The sequence below is a fragment of the Durio zibethinus genome, chromosome 9, assembly GCF_047325235.1.
Source record: "Durio zibethinus cultivar Kanyao isolate XHJ-2024 chromosome 9, ASM4732523v1, whole genome shotgun sequence".
In the NCBI taxonomy this organism is placed as follows: Eukaryota; Viridiplantae; Streptophyta; class Magnoliopsida; order Malvales; family Malvaceae; genus Durio; species Durio zibethinus.
In genome coordinates this window covers 4,044,632-4,062,897 of record NC_143170.1, presented here as the reverse complement: position 1 = coordinate 4,062,897, position 18,266 = coordinate 4,044,632, and the positions used below count along the sequence as shown (strand labels likewise).

The 18,266-nt window shown below is 35.1% G+C and overlaps 1 protein-coding gene and 1 pseudogene across 4 annotated transcripts; both read left to right on the top strand.

The window, feature by feature from the left end:
- Positions 1-4,141, top strand: CBL8 (calcineurin B-like protein 8). 3 transcript variants are annotated; one of them, XM_089765546.1, is made up of 9 exons: positions 2-246; positions 1,024-1,176; positions 2,178-2,245; positions 2,439-2,498; positions 2,592-2,700; positions 2,845-2,897; positions 3,418-3,498; positions 3,582-3,694; positions 3,818-4,141. In XM_089765546.1, the coding sequence occupies exons 2-9, from the start codon at positions 1,086-1,088 to the stop codon at positions 3,858-3,860; spliced, it is 618 nt and encodes a 205-aa protein (XP_089621672.1). In that variant the 5' UTR covers positions 2-246; positions 1,024-1,085; the 3' UTR covers positions 3,861-4,141. The 3 variants fall into 3 exon arrangements, with proteins under 3 accessions (XP_022761405.1, XP_089621672.1, XP_022761399.1); XM_022905664.2 differs by having other exon boundaries at positions 2,163-2,245; XM_022905670.2 differs by lacking the exon at positions 3,418-3,498 and having other exon boundaries at positions 1-246; positions 2,163-2,245.
- A 4,389-nt stretch (positions 4,142-8,530) lies between these two features.
- Positions 8,531-18,260, top strand: LOC111315752 (phosphatidylinositol 4-kinase gamma 2-like; annotated as a pseudogene). The gene is made up of 3 exons (XR_016345050.1): positions 8,531-10,422; positions 16,114-16,249; positions 16,601-18,260. The product of XR_016345050.1 is annotated as a phosphatidylinositol 4-kinase gamma 2-like (transcript).
- The last annotated feature ends 6 nt before the right edge of the window (positions 18,261-18,266 follow it).

Sequence of the window (18,266 nt, the reverse complement as noted above, 5' to 3'; positions counted from 1 at the left end):
GTTTATCCACGTTGTCTGCCTAAAAAGCGAAGATTTTAAAAATACTTTCTTGAAATTTGGATGGAAGATGAGTTAGTCAGGAAATAAAGCGATGTCATCAGCCGTTATAAACTGCAAAGCCACGCACAGACAAGAAAAGGAAGAAGATCAAAGTGGAGTACAGAGCTGGCGTAAACTAATAAATGGAGTTCTGAAATCACCCATCTTTTCTTCTTTTCAAGTTTGAACATAAACAGCACCAGAAAGGTCAACTCATGCGCCAAAATCTATCATGTCTCTTGTCATTTCATCATAAATGATTTTAGTTTGATGTTTCAGCTTTATATTTGGAAGTGGGTATTTTTATTTTGTCTGAAAAATAAGTGTTGGTTTTCTTGTTCATGGATATGGTAGGAAATTCATCTGTTTGATAGATCATGAACTGCTATCGTCTTTTAAATAATGTTTTTGTTTTCTGGGATGAATTCGTTTAACTCAGTTAGAAGCATGGTTCTTGGTTGTTTTGAAGGAATGGAGAAGTTGGGATTGTGGGACAATTTCACCTTTTTTTTTCTTTTGTTTTGAGGTTTTTTCTCTCATGTTATTTTGGGTCTTACAGCTATAATAGAAGAACTTTAATTGCAGTATCTTTCTGTCTGTAAAACTAGTTATGTTCACTTCAAGCATGATTTCCTGCCTTTTTGGGATCTTCATTTCTTTTGGACCAAGTGCCTTTTATATTCAAGGAATTAGCTCAAGTAATTAAGAGAATCTAATTCCAATACCCACTCCTGGCAATCGAGTTTAGTAGATATTCGATCCATTTGTCAATTTTCTAACTAAATATGGATTTTGAGCAAACCAAAATCAAGTGATTCATTCCATGGCATATCTTTTTCCTGACACTGTTAATGGTGGCTGTCTCTTCTGATCAGTACAATATAGTAGTAGAATTTAGGAGAGAATTAATCGCAAAATTACAATACTTTTAATTTATTAAGGATTAAAAGATGGATTGATCTAAATTCCCTTTGGATGTGGCAGGACTCATTGGGCAGAATTATTTTCACGAATTCCATCACATATAATCTTGTGTTGAATTAGTTATGGATGCTTTCAAGCGCTGCTTTGGCTTGAAGAAAGTTAGACACAAACCTGGGTATGAAGAGCCTATCGCTCTTGCTTCTGAAACACATTGTAAGTTAGACAGTGAAGAATGAACCTAATGAATGTTTTTTCTTTATATATTTTGGTCTTTTTCTTTTTGCAATTTGTATCCATTGGCACTAAGTTCTTAAATTTGTGCCAAATGAATGAGGGAGAACTGTGAAACAAACAACTAGAAACAGTGTACTTCTAGAGCATAACTATGCAGTGAAACTTTGAAACTTGAGTAGTTTTAAGAGTCATTGTGGAAAGGACATTTAGCCTGCCTATGCCACCTTCATAGGCCGCTGCTTATGAGGCTGGATGGAAGTTCATGTTTTCTGGTCATGGACCAAATTTGTCCATACATGCCTTGCGTTTTCCGCATGCCTGCCAGTTGAGCGAACACCAGTTGGATCAGCAACCATCTCAACCATCAAGTCTTAGGTAAAGGCTTAAACTTAGCACTTGATGGGCTCAAATCTAAATCTAAAATCACTTCAATGGTGTCTTGCCCTGTCTATGCAAGCATTACCTTTCAGCATATGCTAGGTCAATGTCACTGTTGACCACATTCTTGCATCAACCAAGTTTTCCCGATTCATTACTGTCCATTTACATTCTCTTTCTGTTTGTGGGCTGAATTGCCTATGCCTTGCACCCATGTGTGGTTATTTTCTCTATACTGCAGATGATTAGCTGTTGGCTTCCAAAGTTTATTTTGGCATCATTTTGCTATTGCTCATCCCTGGCATAACTCCCTCATGCTCATTGCCTTGTTGACATTGGCTGGGTTCTGACTTCTTAGGGGCCACCTTAGATCATAATCATGTCAAGAGCCTATAAGCAACTGGGGCTTATCTAATTATTCAGTAGTATAGAGTGGCTCTTATCTAATTGAATATACTGCCGTATCAGCATGCTGTATTCATAAAATTTTCCTGGTTATTAATTTGTGCTATCTGTACTATTTTACTTTGGGTAGTTTCTGTTCTATTTACTTGGCGAAGTGTAGAGCATTTCTTATAATTTGACAGTTGCTGTGAATGAAGTAGAAGCTCTGTATGATCTGTTCAAGAAGTTAAGCAGCTCCATAATTGACGATGGTCTGATTCACAAGGTATATTCATTCAACTTTGGTTCATGTACGTGATTTCTGTTTGGGGTTTACCTTTGACTGTTTGAAGGGCACTCTGGAAGTCATTGCTTCTTTCGAATTTGGAAAGATTAACTTGAGTTCTTGCACCATTTTCTTTGACTTAAGAGACGCGTTTCCTTTAAGTTATAATTTCTTTGGAATGTTTTCTGAATAGGAGGAATTCCAGCTTGCACTTTTTAAAAACAGCAGTAAACAGAATCTCTTTGCCGATAGAGTGAGTATCACTTCATTCCTAACTATTTTGTTTCAACATTTTATACATGCTAATTCACAGAACATTCTTCAAGCTGTATTGAGTTTATTGCAGGTATTTCATTTATTCGATGTTAAATGTAACAGGGTTATTGAATTTGGAGAGTTCGTTCGGTCTTTAAGTGTCTTCCATCCAAGTGCTCCCGAAGCAGATAAAATTGCATGTACGTAATGTGTATCATAGATAAAATGTTATCTTATCTTCCTTTTCTCCTGCCTGGATGTTGTTTGCGGTCATGCTAATACATCTTTCAAGGCTCTCAGTCTTACAACTGGCAACTAAAGTTAGTAAATATATCTTATTCCAGTCTTATTTAGATTGTATGACCTACGACAGACTGGCTACATTGAGAGTGAAGAGGTAAGTACTTTGTAACTTTGATTGTCATCTTTGTTTGCTTTTGAAAACATCAGTATCAATGACAAGACACTTTATTTTTTATGAAAGTTGATTTTTGCATGCTATCTGCTGTTCCTTACTGAAACTTATCGTCCTTCAACCAGCATAGTATCTCTTTGAAGCTGCTAGTTTTTCATTATTTTGAACTTAAGTGGTTGCAAGATTTGTTGGGATAATGCTTTTCACATGGAATTGCAAATAAAATGTGAGTTTCCAGGTTGGATGTACTTTTTCTTTCCATTACATTGTTCTCACGTTTTCCAGAAGGATTGATATAATATTTCTTGTTTTGGTGTGAGGTCTTCTAAGGTGGCATGCTATCTCATCTGCTTGATGTAGTGCTTTTGTCACCCTGTTTCCATTTTCATTATTTTAGAACTTCTATAATTTAGTATTTTACCATTCAATCTTGTTGTTTTGATCATCACATTGGGATTCTGATTGTTCATCTCATTTTTCATTTGTATGACCTAAATGGAAGATGAAAGAGATGGTATTGGCTTTGCTTAGTGAATTAGATCTGTCACTCTCCAATGATATGGTGGAATTGATTGTGGAAAAGGTGTTGGACATTGTAAACTGTTTAATTTGTTACATTTTTATCATTCTGCTCTCTGGATATTCATCCTCGTCATATTTGTGTAGACAATGATGGAGGCAGATTCAAAAGGAGATGGGAAGATTGATGAAGAAGAATGGAGGGAATTTGTGAAAAAGAATCCATCTGTCATGAAGAACATGACTCTTCCGTATTTGAAGTGGGTTCTAAACTTCTTTCGTTTCAGCTCGAGTCTAATTGGTGATGGATAAAAATGTATTTTGGTTTGGACAATATCTGTCATCTAACTTCCTGATTTTGTATTTCTGGTATTATTTTTCAGGGAATTAACCCTTGCATTTCCCAGCTTTGTACTGAACACTTGAAGTCCCAGATTAGGAGTAACAGATGAAGAAGACAGACTTGAATTTTCTTTTCAACATGCTAGAAAATTTGAGCAAAATCTCTTATGGAGAACTAGGGTGTGTTTGTGGTTACCTTCGAAGGGGCATCAAGAGGATGGAAAGACAGTAGGATCCATAGTTCTGTTTGCAACTTATAAATACATTCTGTTTTGTCATGCTGGATTCAATCAAATGTTTTTTATATCTATAATTCACATTTTTTTTTCTTTTCCATTTTTGAATCCAAGTGACTGGTTCCTGCTCATTGTTTGCTCTTAGATAATCAAATGTGAAATGGAAATATGATATAGTAGCATCAACAGAATTAGATGAATTATATATGTTACATTCATGTGGAGCATATGTATTTTTGTAATAAAAATATAATTTTATTTTTTAAAAAATAAAACTATAATTAAAATTTTTTAAAAAGCAACTTTTAAAATTTAGATTAATCTTACCTTTACTTTTACTAGACAAATTGTTATTGATGTATGTCATCAAGCTTGCTAGCATCCTTATTCAACAGAGTAACAAAATAAAAATAAAAAAAAAGAAAATAATTAAAATAAATAAAATTGATGAGCTATGTACGTGTGAAAAATGTAACAATTCACGAAAATCTTTTATTTGTTGCTTTTTGGCCTGATTCTTATATTATTTCATTTTTTTCAGCTGCTGCTGACCGTACACTTGAAAATAAAAGAAAAAAAGCCAAATTTACGTGTCAGATCTTATGGGTCAGCGCCACCTGCACGAGAGCTTTACCGTCCTAGATGTAGTTGGCAAATAAGGATTGAAACAATTTTCTTTTTTTTTTTTTTTTAAATCTTATTTAAGAACTATGGAACAAGTATCTTATTTTCGAATCTTAAATGCATTTCCATAAAGTGTTTCTTGATCACTTAAAATTTTTTTTTTATTTGAAGCAATTTCTTAAGATCAAATATGAGAGCATTTTGCCTATCTTTTTTCTAAAGTAAATTTCACAAAGTAATAAATTTATTCAAATTAAAAATATTCATTCAATCGGTTCAATTAATTTTGAATTGTATTATTTAAAATTAAATATATTAAATTATGTTATTTTATTTTTATTAATTGAATTAAAATTTTTAATTTTAAAAATTAACTGATCAATGTTAATTCAATCAATTCGATTAATTTTTTGGATTAATTGAATAATAAAATGTATTAAATTAAATTATATTTTAAATTTTTATTTTTTTATATGTGAAACAAATTAAATAAAATTATCTAATAAAATATTTAAACACTAAAATATTAAATTAAAAGCTGTAATAACTTTTAATGAAATAAATATTCAAACACTAAAATATTAAGTTAAAAACTCTAACAACTTATAATTAAATAAACAAATTGATATATTTTTAGTTTTATATATAAAATTTATAATATTTTAATTTTAATAACAATCAAAATTAATTTTAATGATCGATTAAATTAAATTAATTTAATTGATAAATACGATTAAAATCGAATTATGAATAGTTTTGGTTCAAATTATAACATTGTGGTTTTTGTTATTAACAAATTTTTTATGATTATAATTAAATATATGAATGAGACATGATAGCAAGTATATAATGTATTGCTAATTTCCTATTTATTCATAAATATCAATCCTAAGCTAAACCATTGATAATTGCTCTTGGTATCCCACACCCCATAAAGGAAATGGTTGGTATGACAAATATTGATTCACTACCGAATTTAACATATTATATATATCTATAAATTTTGTTTAAAATTAACTTAAAAAAAATGTTGAAATACACTCTCATGCATAGTTTGATGCATTTAAAATTTTATTTTTAAAATACTTTCCATCAAAATTTAACCCTCGTTACTAAAAAAAAAAAGGAAAATTCTCTTGCAAATTATAAATTTAATACACTTATTTTCTCCTTTATTTTTAAACAAAATTAACAGCACTTCGTAATTTATAAATTTTGGATAAAATTTTATTTTAATTCCAAATTTTTAAAAATTTTAATTGAGTTCCAATTATTAATTTGGTCTTTTCTTTTGAAAAACCGTATAGCATTGCCTTCTATCAACTTTAAATTAAATCTTCCTATTTTGTCTACCATTTATCTCAAATAATGTAGCCACTAAAGAGAGTACTCCAAAAGATCTGAAGGCCCACTTTCTCCTTGATAATTCATGATGAAACATAATGCAGTTTCCTATGTTACGGGCAGCTAAACCTGCCTAATGCCTTTTCTTTTTGGTAGTTTAAAGCTTTAAAGCCAAATCTCATTACATTGGAACTTTCTTTCAGTGCATGTGCTTGAACCAATTCTTTTGATGAACCTTTCTTACCTGTTGCCACTAATCTTAGCTTTGCATATCTCAAGGCAGATAACAAGCCGTGGACACATCATTAAGTTGCGCGCGAGATTCAACAACTCCTTCAATTAATTAAGTTTGCTGCCCTGCCTGCCTCCGTCTAGGTTAATTAATTTAAGCTTCACTCTTCATAATTTGATTTAATTTATCATTTCCCTCAATCATAAAGGATTGATGGAATTGCTATATGATAGACATATAAATGGATTTTGTCTTATTTATTTAAGTTTAAGATTTTAACTTGCCGATGATGCTTTTGGGTTGTCTTAGTTGGAAAAAAATGGAGTGAGGTTGGAAGAAAGACAATTAAAACCTACAACTAAAAAACACAATTAGGGGAGCGTTATAATTGTTATTCCGAAGTGCACCCAACGCTTAAGTCATAAGTCAGTATTGTATCTAAGAAAGGATAAGAAAAGTAAAAAAGATAAAAATTGTTAAATGTACGAGAGAAGTTTCAATGAAGATAATATGTAAGAGGGTTAGTCGTTTTTGTTCTCCTTATGTACCTAATTTTTCAATTTCGAGGTAATGATTTAATTAAAACAATTGATAATTAATAAAATGTTTGAGTAGAGCTCGATAAAGATTCACATGAATATATGTAAGTAATAATTTTAAGTAGACGTAAATTATATTTAATGGTTTCAAATAAATTGGATATCAAGTGGTTAATTATGAAATAACTATCTTATTAGGTTGTCAGTGCATCTTTGACGAATCCTTCCTTTAGCAAAGTCTGAGCTATTTTCGAGAGCAAATGATATAATTATCTAGGTGTGCCTTATCTAAATAATCCCAAAGTATGATTATATTGATCAAACTTTAATCAATTTGATCATTAACCAATTGACTTAAGCGTAACACAACTAATTAAGATTATTTATGAGATTGATTTTTTAGGTTTAAGATCAAATTTATCAATGTATTATGAGTCAATATTGGATTTTGTTATTATAGTTTTAGTTTTATTTATTTTTATATAAAATAAAAAAATATAGAAATTTATCATTATATTAACATGACATTTTTGAATTAATTTCGTTATTTTTTGTCCAAAAATTAAAAATATAATGACAAATTTGTAATTTAAAATAATAAAACATTTCATGAAATATTTTAAATTGTTAATTTTATTTAAAATCAACTAAATTAAAATTTTAATATTGAATTATAGAATAAAAATAACAAAATTTCCGATTATAAATTTTAAAAAAGAATCTTGATTCCCTTACGAAGGAGAAGACGAGGGTTTGGCTTGAGACAGAAAAATGCATTAAACGACGAAGTGGGCGACTACTTTAACAGTTTTGCAAGAAGAATTTGGGCTCTTTACGTACGCAACACAATGAACTCGGGACCTTGCACCTAGAGCTCCCCTTAAGCACACAAAGAAAGGGGAGGCTGATAGCTAGGGCTGTGAACCTTAACAGGGATGCCAGACAAAAGAGCGAATCATTATTAATTCATTAATTATATGTTAATTCTTTTGATTAGAGGATAAACCACACTCTTAATTAGCTTTTAACTGCCATACCAAATTAAAACTGTTAGTCATATGAGAGTAATGAATTGCATTACTTAAAAAAGGAAAAAAACTTAATTGCACAATCCAAAGGCATCCATTCTTTTTTCCATATAGAATAAAATCTCATTTTGATTAATGATAAGCAGTTTTTCCGAATTCCATTATCAATGCTTCTCATTTTTTATTTTAAAATTTTTTTTATATATTAAAAAAGAAATTTTAATTTTTTATAATATTGATATATACTATTTTTTATTGTCAAAAAAATTTGAAAAATAAATTTTAAATATAAAAAATAAGAGTATAAGATATTCAAAAATGAAATAACCTTTATTACCAGGCATTCCAAAAATAAAAATAAAAAATGAAACTGAAAAAATATTATTAATTATTTTTTAAAAAATTATACCTGTAATTAAATATTATATAAATATTAAATAATCAATTAATAAATTATAACAATATTAAATAATTATAACCACTTAATATAACTTATTGTCATAACATCGTTTTTTTTAAAACATTATCAAATATATTATCGATACCATATTTTAAATTTTACAAACAAAAAAATAAAATGTACATGTTTTTTAAAATATATTTAAAGATAAAAAATTAATTATAAAAATTAAAAGATATATAACCATACTAATCTTACTTATAAAATTAAAAAATCTCACTAATGAAGCATCAAAAATTTTTTTCTCATCATAATTAATCGGAGAGGGGAAGATGTGGTGTGGAATTCGCGTAACCTCCTTTATGGGGGCATTAATTTCCAAACTATCAGTATTTACCGTTATACAAGGGACTAACCTGAGTAAATTCGGCAAATTCTCATTGGCAATTCGGTAAACTCAACACCTCCGCGCCTACCCTGAACTGGCCCAAACGACCGTTACTGACACTCTAACGCCGTGGTTTTATTATAATTTAAAACACGGCCCCATTATAATCGTTGGGTCAAAGCTTATATAAAGCCAACGGTTACATTACTGTTCCTCCTCCACTCTCCCTCTCTTTCTCCCTCTTATCGTCGACGACTTCCTTTTTTGCACCGGAGCAAAATCGGCGAAAAGATCGTGCAAATTAGAAACGGAAAAAGCACCAACATCGGGGATTAATCTGGTAGTTGGATCACCACCTCCACAGTCTTTGTTTTTTTCTTGTTCAATTTAAAAAGCTCTCATTTTTTTTAACATTCGCTTTCGATTCTTCTCCTTTTGTCAGAGAATCCACTGTCTCTGCTGAACCGAGTTTGCGATTTTACCCTTGCAAGAAAACAAATTTTGCAGCTATGTCCCAGTCTCTTTGACTGCCATTGAAGAGATTGAAAGAATCAATTTCTTTCTTCCTTCTTCATTCATATTTTTCAGTTAGGCAACAAAAACAAAGCCTTGTTTTCTTAATTATTTGCTGAAAATGTCCGTTGCCGGTGTTGCTTTGAGTCCAGTTCGTCAACAAATGGTTCACTTTCGTGGTTATTGCAATAGCCAACCGGGTGAGTCGATATTGATTTACCTTTCGATTGCTGGTTCGGTGATTCCGATACGGGTTTTGGAGTCTGACTCGATAACGTCCGTAAAGCTTCGCATCCAGACATGTAAAGGCTTTGTAGTGAAGAAACAGAAGCTTGTTTTCGGGGCCAGAGAATTGGCTTGTAACGATTCGCTTGTTAAAGACTATGGCGTAAAAGGTGGGAATTTTTTGCATTTAGTTTGAAAGCTTTCTGATCTCTTGCTTATCACTGTACGGACAACTTGCGGGAAAGAGTTCGAATTGCATGTTGATAGGTTTAGAAATGTTGGGCATTTAAAACAAAGGATAGCAAAAACAGGGAAGGGTTTTGTGGATGTTGATGAACAGCAAATATTTTATAATGGAGAGAAACTCGATGACCAAAGGTTAATTGATGATCTATGTAAAAATAATGATGCTGTGATTCATTTGGTGATTCAGAAATCAGCCAAAGTTCGATCTAAGCCTGTTGAGAAAGATTTGGAACTTTCGGTTTTCGCTGAGAGTGATGTAGATGAGAGGAGAGGTACCGTAGGAGGAGAAAAAGACCAAGCCGGGGGGCTTCAGATTGTGACAAAGGAGCCAATTGTTAGAGATTTCTGGCTGGAACCGGTGAAATTGCCTTCTTTTATGTGGGATATGATACATTCGACGTTTGATGGGTTGGAAACAAGGAATCAGCCAATTAGATCGTCTGAAGGGACTGGAGGGACTTATTTTATGCAAGATAAATCGGGGCTTGATTATGTGTCCATTTTTAAGCCGATTGATGAGGAGGTAATGGCTGTGAACAACCCACAGGGGTTACCTCTTTCAACGAACGGTGAAGGGTTGAAAAAGGGCACAAGGGTTGGGGAAGGAGCAGTGAGAGAAGTGGCTGCTTATATATTGGATCACCCTAAGAGTGGAACTCGGTCTTTGTCTGGTGAGATGATCGGGTTTGCAGGTGTGCCACCCACCTGCATGGTTCAGTGCTTGCACAAAGGATTTAACCATCCAGATGGGTATGAATGTGTTCCTCAAAATGTTAAGGTTGGATCCTTACAGACGTTTATGAATAACTCTGGGAGTTGCGAGGACATGGGTCCTGGAGGTTTCCTTGTGGAGGAAGTGCACAAGATTAGTGTCCTGTGCCAACTTTGTATAGGTTCATGATCGGATTTTAGGTTGTCATGAGTCACCCATGTATAAGGTCATGATCGGATAGAGGTGTCAAGGGGGGATGATAGATCTCTTGTGCTAGAAAAAGTGTTTCTATTTCAAACATTGTAATGGTTAGTGATAGCATAGCTCTAAAATTTATTAGGCTATTTAAAGGGGGTGAGTGGGCAGCGTACTGTTGGGCTTCTCATCGATCGCGATACGGGCCTAAGCCATCCGTCAAGGGTTGCCCCTGGCCCTGACAATGGTGGAAAGTTTCGATGTACTATTTTTGATTATAATAAAATACACATCCGATTCGAATGTCTTGAATGTTGTCTTGATGTGTTTTTCTTTTTCTCAATGTGAATGTGCCTTCTTATGTGTGCTTGAGATTGATCTCGATATGAATGTGTTTTCTTGTGGGACTAATTGTACCTTATGATTATTTGTTCAGATATTGAACTATTGGTGACTTGAGTGGAAGTGTCCATTCAAGTGCCGCACGGTCTATTACTTGTTGAGAGAAAGCTTAGTCCGTGACACGTGGTATCAGAGCACGGTTGAGAAGTGCTAGAAAACGGATGAGATGGCCACAAGTGGTGGACCCGATTATCAATAGAGACTTGAGGAGCTTGAGGCCGTGGTGGCCACATTGAAAGGTCACTTAAGATCGATTGAGGGAGATCGAGACAACCCAAAATAAATTGTCCGATACTTTGCACAGCGTGGGCGAGGAGGCTAGAGATGCCTTGAATGTTTTCCAAAAAGAGTTTGAAGCGCTCAGAGCACAAGTGAGCATCACACAAATGGCTGTGGTCAGATTGAGTTCGAGCTCGATGGAAAAGGAAAAAAGGGCCAAAGTGCGAGAGCCTCGATGCTATGAGGGGGCAATAGATGCCAAGGAGCTTGAAAACTTCTTGTTTGACATGGAGCAGTACTTTCGAGCTGTACACATGGATTCGAAGAAAGATAAGGTAGCAATGGCATTGATGTACCCCATAAAAAATGCCAAGCTATGGTGACGCTCCAAGTTTGTCAATGAAGAGTGCCTAATTAAGACTTGGACAGACCTGAAACAGTAACTAAAAAACTAATTCTTCCCTGAGAATGTGAAGTATATGGCCCGAAAAAAATTTTGAGAATTAGTGCAAACAGGAACAATGTGAGAGTTTGTGAAGAGTTTTTCTACCCTGATGTTAGATATTTGAGACATGTTAAAAAATGACAAGATGTTTTATTTTCTTGAGGGCCTCAAGCTTTGGGCTAGGACAGAACTACAAAAATAGAAAGTGTAAGATGTGGTCACAACCATGGCTACAGCTGAACGTCTCTATGATTATAATGATAGCTCCTTAAAATGAAAAAATCCTCCATCAGCTGGCAGTAACTTCAACTTTGAGAGTAGGAGAAAGATGACTAGATTGGATCGACCTTTCAGTGGAGGATCAGACATGAAGTCTTTTGGTCTAGATAACACCTAACCCAAGGTAAAAAATACAATGATTTTCAGGCCTAGGCAACCACTAGCTTGCTTCCTTTGCAAGGGGCCGCATCGGGTGGTAAAATGCCCATAAATATAAGCCCTTAATGCCTTAAGAGCCTTGTCTCAAAAGTCCATAAAAGCATTAGAGATCGTTGAAGAAGTTGAATAAGAGCCAGCTAGGATGGGTTCAATAAGGTTTCTCAATGCCCTTCACACCCAACTGAACATGATAAAGAAAGAGTGGGATAGAGGCCTGATGTATGTGAACTTAATGATCAATGAGAAAGCCACCAGGGCTATGGTAGACCGGGTGCAACCGATATCTTCATCACACAAGAAGAAATAAAAATATGTGGTCTCCAAGTTAGCAAGAACTACGAGTGAATAAAAGCGATCAATTCGCCAACCTTTGTGATCAGTGGAAGCTTCAAGAATGTGATAACCAAGTTGGGGCCATGGAAAAAGAAGGTAGACTTTACAGTTTCCTCCATGGATGACTTTGATGTCGTCATCGGATTAAACTTCATGATGTTAGCTCAGGTGATCCCTATCCTCGTCGCTAGTTGCCTATTATTCTTAGGGGAACACCTATGTGTGGTGTCAGTCACTATCTTGCCAAAGAATGAGCAGAAAATGATCTTAGTTTTACAATTCAAAAAAGGGGTAAAGAGAAGAAAACCATCCTTTGTGACCATATCGATTTACAAGGAAGGGTTAAAAATGAAACCGATACCCGATGACGTGGAAAAAGTGTTGAAAAAATTTGAAAAAATGATGCCAGAGATATTGCCTAAGGTTCTACCTCCTCGAAAAGCTGTGGACCATGAAATTGATCTCCTCTCAAGAGTCAAACCCTTTACTAGAGCCCCTTCCTGTATGGCTCCGCCAGAGTTGGTCGAACTAAGAAAATAGTTAGATGAGCTTCTACAGATTAGGTTCATTAGACCATCAAAGACTCTTTTTGAAGTGCCAGTACTATTTCAGAAGAAACATGATGGAAGTTTACGATTATGTGTTGACTGACTACAAGGCCCTGAACAAAGTCACTATGAGAAACAAATATTCCATCCCTCTTATAGTAGATTTGTTTGATCAATTAAGCTGAGCCAAATACTTTTTCAAATTGGACTTGAGATCTGGCTACCATCAGATCAGAATCGCTGAGAGAGATGAGCCAAAAATCACTTGTGTAATGGGGTATGACGTATTTGAATTTCTTGTTATGCCCTTTGGACTGACCAATATTTCTGTCACATTTTATACATTAATGAATCAGATTTTTTATGACTATCTAAACAAATTTGTAGTCATCTATTTAGATGACATAGTGGTATATAGCTATACCCTAGAAGAACATCAAGAATACTTACGTCGGGTGCTTCGAAGATTATAAGACCATTAGTTGTATGTGAAAAGGGAAAAATGTGCATTTGCTCAGACCCAAATCCATTTTTTAGGTCACATTGTCGAATGTGGCCACATTCGAATGGACATGAAAAATGTTAGGGCTATCAAGGAGTGGACAACACCGAAAAATATTAGTGAACTTCGCTCATTTTTAAGATTAGCCAATTATTATAAAAGATTTATAGAAGGGTACTCTAGTAAGACCATGGCTCTCACGGAGCTATTAAAAAAAAACATAAATGATGTTGGACAAGTGAGTGCTAAGAGGCTTTTGAGAGATTGAAAGATACTATTATGAAGGATCCTATCTTAGCTCTCCTTGACATTGAAAAATCTTTTAAAGTTTAGACGGATGCATCTGATTTCACTATTGAGAGAGTGCTTTTACAACAACATCACCCAATAGCATTTGAAAGTAGGAAGCTAAACGAAGCTGAGAGGAAATATACAGCCCAAGAAAAAGAGCTCTTGGTGGTAGTTCACTGCCTGAAGGCTTGGCGACATTATTTGTTGGGTTCACACTTTGTCGTAAAGACAGACAATGTGACCTTTAGCCATTTCCTCACCCAACCAAAGCTTACAGCGAAACAAGCTAGATGACAAGAATTTTTAGTGGAGTTTGACTTTTGTTTTGAGCACACCACTAAAAAGACCAACTAAGTGGTCGATACATTGAGCAGATGAACAGAGTTAGTAGCCCTTAGAAAAATTACCCTAATGACGGCTAGTAAAGTCATGACAGACATTCGTAAGTTAATTGAAGATCATTTAAAGAAGGACTCGCAGGTCGATGTCATCCTGAAGCTAGTTGAATAAGGGAAGTCCAAGTACTTCTAGCAAGAAAATAAGATTTTATAGACCAAGAGGCCTCGATTGTTTGTGCAAAGAGCAGGAGGTCTAAGATAGATGCTGATGAGGGAATGTCATGACACACTATAGGTCAGACATCTAGGTTGGCAACGTACTTTGGCTTTATTGAAACAATGATACTATTGGCCTCACATGCGGTAAGATGTGATGGACTATACAAAGACTTACCTCATCTGCCAACAAAATAAAGTTGAAAAGAAGAAACCTGCAGGCATACTTGAACCACTATCGATGCCTGCTAAACCGTGGGAAAGCATCTCTCTCGATTTCATTTCGGGCCTTCCCAAAACTGGTGATCTTAGAGCTATTTTGGTGATGATTGATCGTTTCTCTAAGTACGCCACATTCATTCCCAACCCAAAAGTATTATACTGTGAAAGACATAGCTCGATTACTATTTAAACATGTGATCAAATACTAGAGCCTCCGTCAAAACATTGTAAGCGATAGAGATCTGAGATTCACAGGATCTTTCTGGAGAGAACTTTTCAAGATATTAGGGTCCTAACTCAACATTTCTTCAAGCTACCACCTTCAAATCGACGGTCAAATGAAACAGTTCAATGAATTACTAGAGGAATATTTAAGGCATTTTGTTCAAGCCAATCAAAAGAACTGACCTTCGTTATTGGACATTGCTCAGCTTTGTTTTAATTCCAACAAAAGCTCTTCCACTAACAAGAGTCCGTTTGAGGTGATCATCGGGCAATTACCAAGGCTACCCCATACTTTCTTGAAGCAATATAGAGGGAAAAATCCGAGAGCCTTCAACCTCAGTAATGAGTGGAAACAAAACACTGATATTGCATAAGCCTACTTTAAAAAAGCATCAAAGCCAATGAAGAAATAGGGGGACAAAGGTCGTAGGTCACAACAATTCCAAGCTGGTGATTTGGTTCTTGTTTGACTAGTCGCTGAACAAACCAGGTTCTTGAGAAAAAGAGATCATAGATTAGTGCGCAAATATGAGGGTCCAGTGAAGATCCTTTCCAAGGTGGAGAATGTTTTTTACAAAATCGACACACTAAAGTAGATGAAGGTGCACCCAGTACTTCATATGAGTAACTTGAAATCTTTTCACGTAGATCCTACAGATGCTAGCCGAAGGGAGCCAATAAGAGTCGCCATCACCATGAAGCCACCCTCAAAGCGTCGAGTCGAAAAGATCTTAGCCGACAGAGAAATCAAGGTATCTTGAAGACTAGTTCGTGAATACTTAGTGAAGTGGGAGGGATTAGGACTAGAAGAAACCAGTTGGGAAAGGGAACACGACCTCTAGAGATTCAAGAGGAAGATTGAAGAATTTCAAGCCAGCAAGTCGATGAGGACATCGATAGAATAGGTGGGGGAGGATGTCATGAGCCAACCTTATATAGGGCCATGACTGGGCCTTAGGTTATCATGAGCCACCCATGTATAGAGCCATGATTGGGTAGAGGTGCCAAGGGGAAGGGTAGATCTCTTGTACTAGGAAAAGTGTTCTCATTTCAAACATTGTAATGGTTAGTGATAGCATAGCTCTAAAATCTCTTAGGCTCTTTAGAGGGGTGAACGGGCAATGTATTGTTGGGCTGTCTCACCGGTAGTGATACGGGCCTAGGTCATTCGTCAAGGGCTGCCCCTGGCCCTAGCGATGGTAGGAAGTCTCGATATACTATTCTCGATTATAATAAAATACACCTCCGATTCGAATATCCCGAATGTTGTCTTGATATGTTTTTTTTTCTCGATATGAGCGTGTCTTTTTATGTGTGCTGGAGATTGATCTCGATATGAATGTATTTTTTTTGTACGTTTGGGACTTACTGTGGTTTATGATTATTTGTTCAGATATCGAACTATTGATGATTGACTTGAGTGGGAGCGTTTATTCAAGTGTCACACGATTTATTACTTGTTAAAAGAAAGCCTAGTCCGTGACAATCAACGTGTTCGATATAAGAATGGCAAATGCTGATAGACATGTCGGGAATATTTTGATTGGCAAAGGGGAAGATGGCCAGACTGTGCTTATTCCAATTGATCATGGGCTATTGCCTGCCTGAGAATGTAAGTATTGTTTTATCATTCTAATCACGTCATGTTTGATCATTAAGAGTTACTATTACTTTTTCCTTCAAGTTTTTGCACATTTATTCCCCTCATATATGTGAATTGTGACTAGAAAAATCAGTCAGTTAGCATTTAGTTGGAATTTGGAAATATAGGTTAACTGAGTTGTAGTAGTGTCTTCCATACAGAGTTAAGATCAACAGGTGGCACATAGACAAAAGAGGTTCCAAAGTAGGATTCCAGTTTGATTTAGGTTGAATCATTGTTAGGAGCAGTATCTAATATCCATCTCAGTTCTTTCGTGCAATGTTTCTGAAAAGTTAAAATTTCTTTTTGCTTTATTTACAGTTTGAGGATTGCACATTTGATTAGCTTTATTGGCCACAATCACGGAAGCCTTACTCTCCAGACACAATTGACTATATAAAATCACTGGATGCTGAACAAGACATTGCACTCCTGAAATTTTATGGGTGGGATGTCCCTGTTGAGTGTACTCGCACACTCCGTATCTCCACCATGCTTTTGAAAAAAGGGGTTGAGCGAGGTCTCACTCCTTTCACCATCGGAAGCATCATGTGCAGAGAAACTTTGAACAAGGAATCTGTGATTGAGCAGATTGTTCGTGAAGCTCAAGATTCCTTACTTCCAGGCATGAGTGAAGCCGCATTTATAGAAACTGTCTCTCAAGTCATGGATTCTTGGCTTGACAAGCTCACAGATTGACGCTACCTAGCTAGTTCATGGTACATATTTGTACGTATTTCCTTGATGACGAGTCCATTTTTGTGTGGACAACATATTATACGAACGTGGATGGCTTATCTTCTTTTACACGAGCCTGAAGCTTTCGTTTTTTCTTCTTTTACTCTGTCAAGTTATTACTCGATCACGTATCAGTGTATATTGAACAGAGTAAAAGTAATGAATAATATGTGTACTCTGCGAAGATTCTACATAGATTGCAGGATTCTAGCTCAAAACGAGCAATAAAAACTTGTACATAATATCTTTAATCTGAAATTTACATTTAACATTGGTTGTTCAAAATTTTTCTGGGAATATTATGGATCATTCACTTGTGCCTGCAGAAGTAAATAGAAAAAGATAAAGAAAAAGAAAAATAGGAAGCCGGAAGCAATTGAAGGACAACATACCGCAAATATCCTAAGTCTTAAAACAACATACCCATATCCCAAATGTCCTTACCATTTTCCCTCCCTTAAATCTAAACTCCTGGGCAAAAAAGGAAAATCAATGAATTCATGACCCATTATAAGGCAACAACATTAATTATGATTTGAAAGGAATTAAAATCCATCCAAGTTGAAAATATGAGGTGTGAGTAAGAGCAAATCTAGAGAATAGTGGTAAATGAAGGAAAATTCAGGCATTTGAAAATGCATACAGATGACTCTTGAATCTTGTTGAGGCATCTTTGAGAAAAATGCATGTGATGTCATTGCAGGTACAAAGTTCATCATTTTTCCCGGTGGTAGACCCCAACCAGCTAGTGGGCTGGTGAAAGTTATTGGTTGCAGCTAGAAACCACTCCATCAACCCATCCAACACCGTCAATTCGGCTATGATTATTGCTTTATTGTAGCATCCTCATTCTTTGCCTCGGTGTTTCAAATCATTGCAAGTTCGCCATAATTTCTCCCCCAATTCCTGTGCCATGCCCATGAAACTATTTTTCACTGTGACAAGTGTACTGCTTTGTTCCCTACCTGCTTCAGTTTTCCCCATTTTCCCACCAATTTTCACACCGTCTTGGAAGAAATCTGCCTATGCTGTTGACAAAGAAATGTGATTGTCCTTTACAGTTAAATAAATAACTTAAAACACTTCTATTACAAAGGCTAAGCAAATTAGCAAAATTGAATTAACCGTTTTCTTACAAGGAATCAAACCTTCCCAAAATAGAAAAAAAATCAAATCAGATCTAAGGCTGAAGTAACCCATAGTCAAAAAGAGGACGAACAAAAAAGGAGACCTTCATCGGCAAATTGTA

Excerpts from the sequence above, each read along its gene's own strand:
- CBL8 (XM_022905664.2), top strand. The coding sequence starts at position 1,086 with ATGGATGCTTTCAAGCGCTGCTTTGGCTTGAAGAAAGTTAGACACAAA. Across the intron at positions 2,499-2,591 it reads AGAATCTCTTTGCCGATAGA|GTATTTCATTTATTCGATGT; the intron begins GTGAGTATCACT and ends AGTTTATTGCAG. Across the intron at positions 2,898-3,417 it reads GCTACATTGAGAGTGAAGAG|ATGAAAGAGATGGTATTGGC; the intron begins GTAAGTACTTTG and ends CCTAAATGGAAG.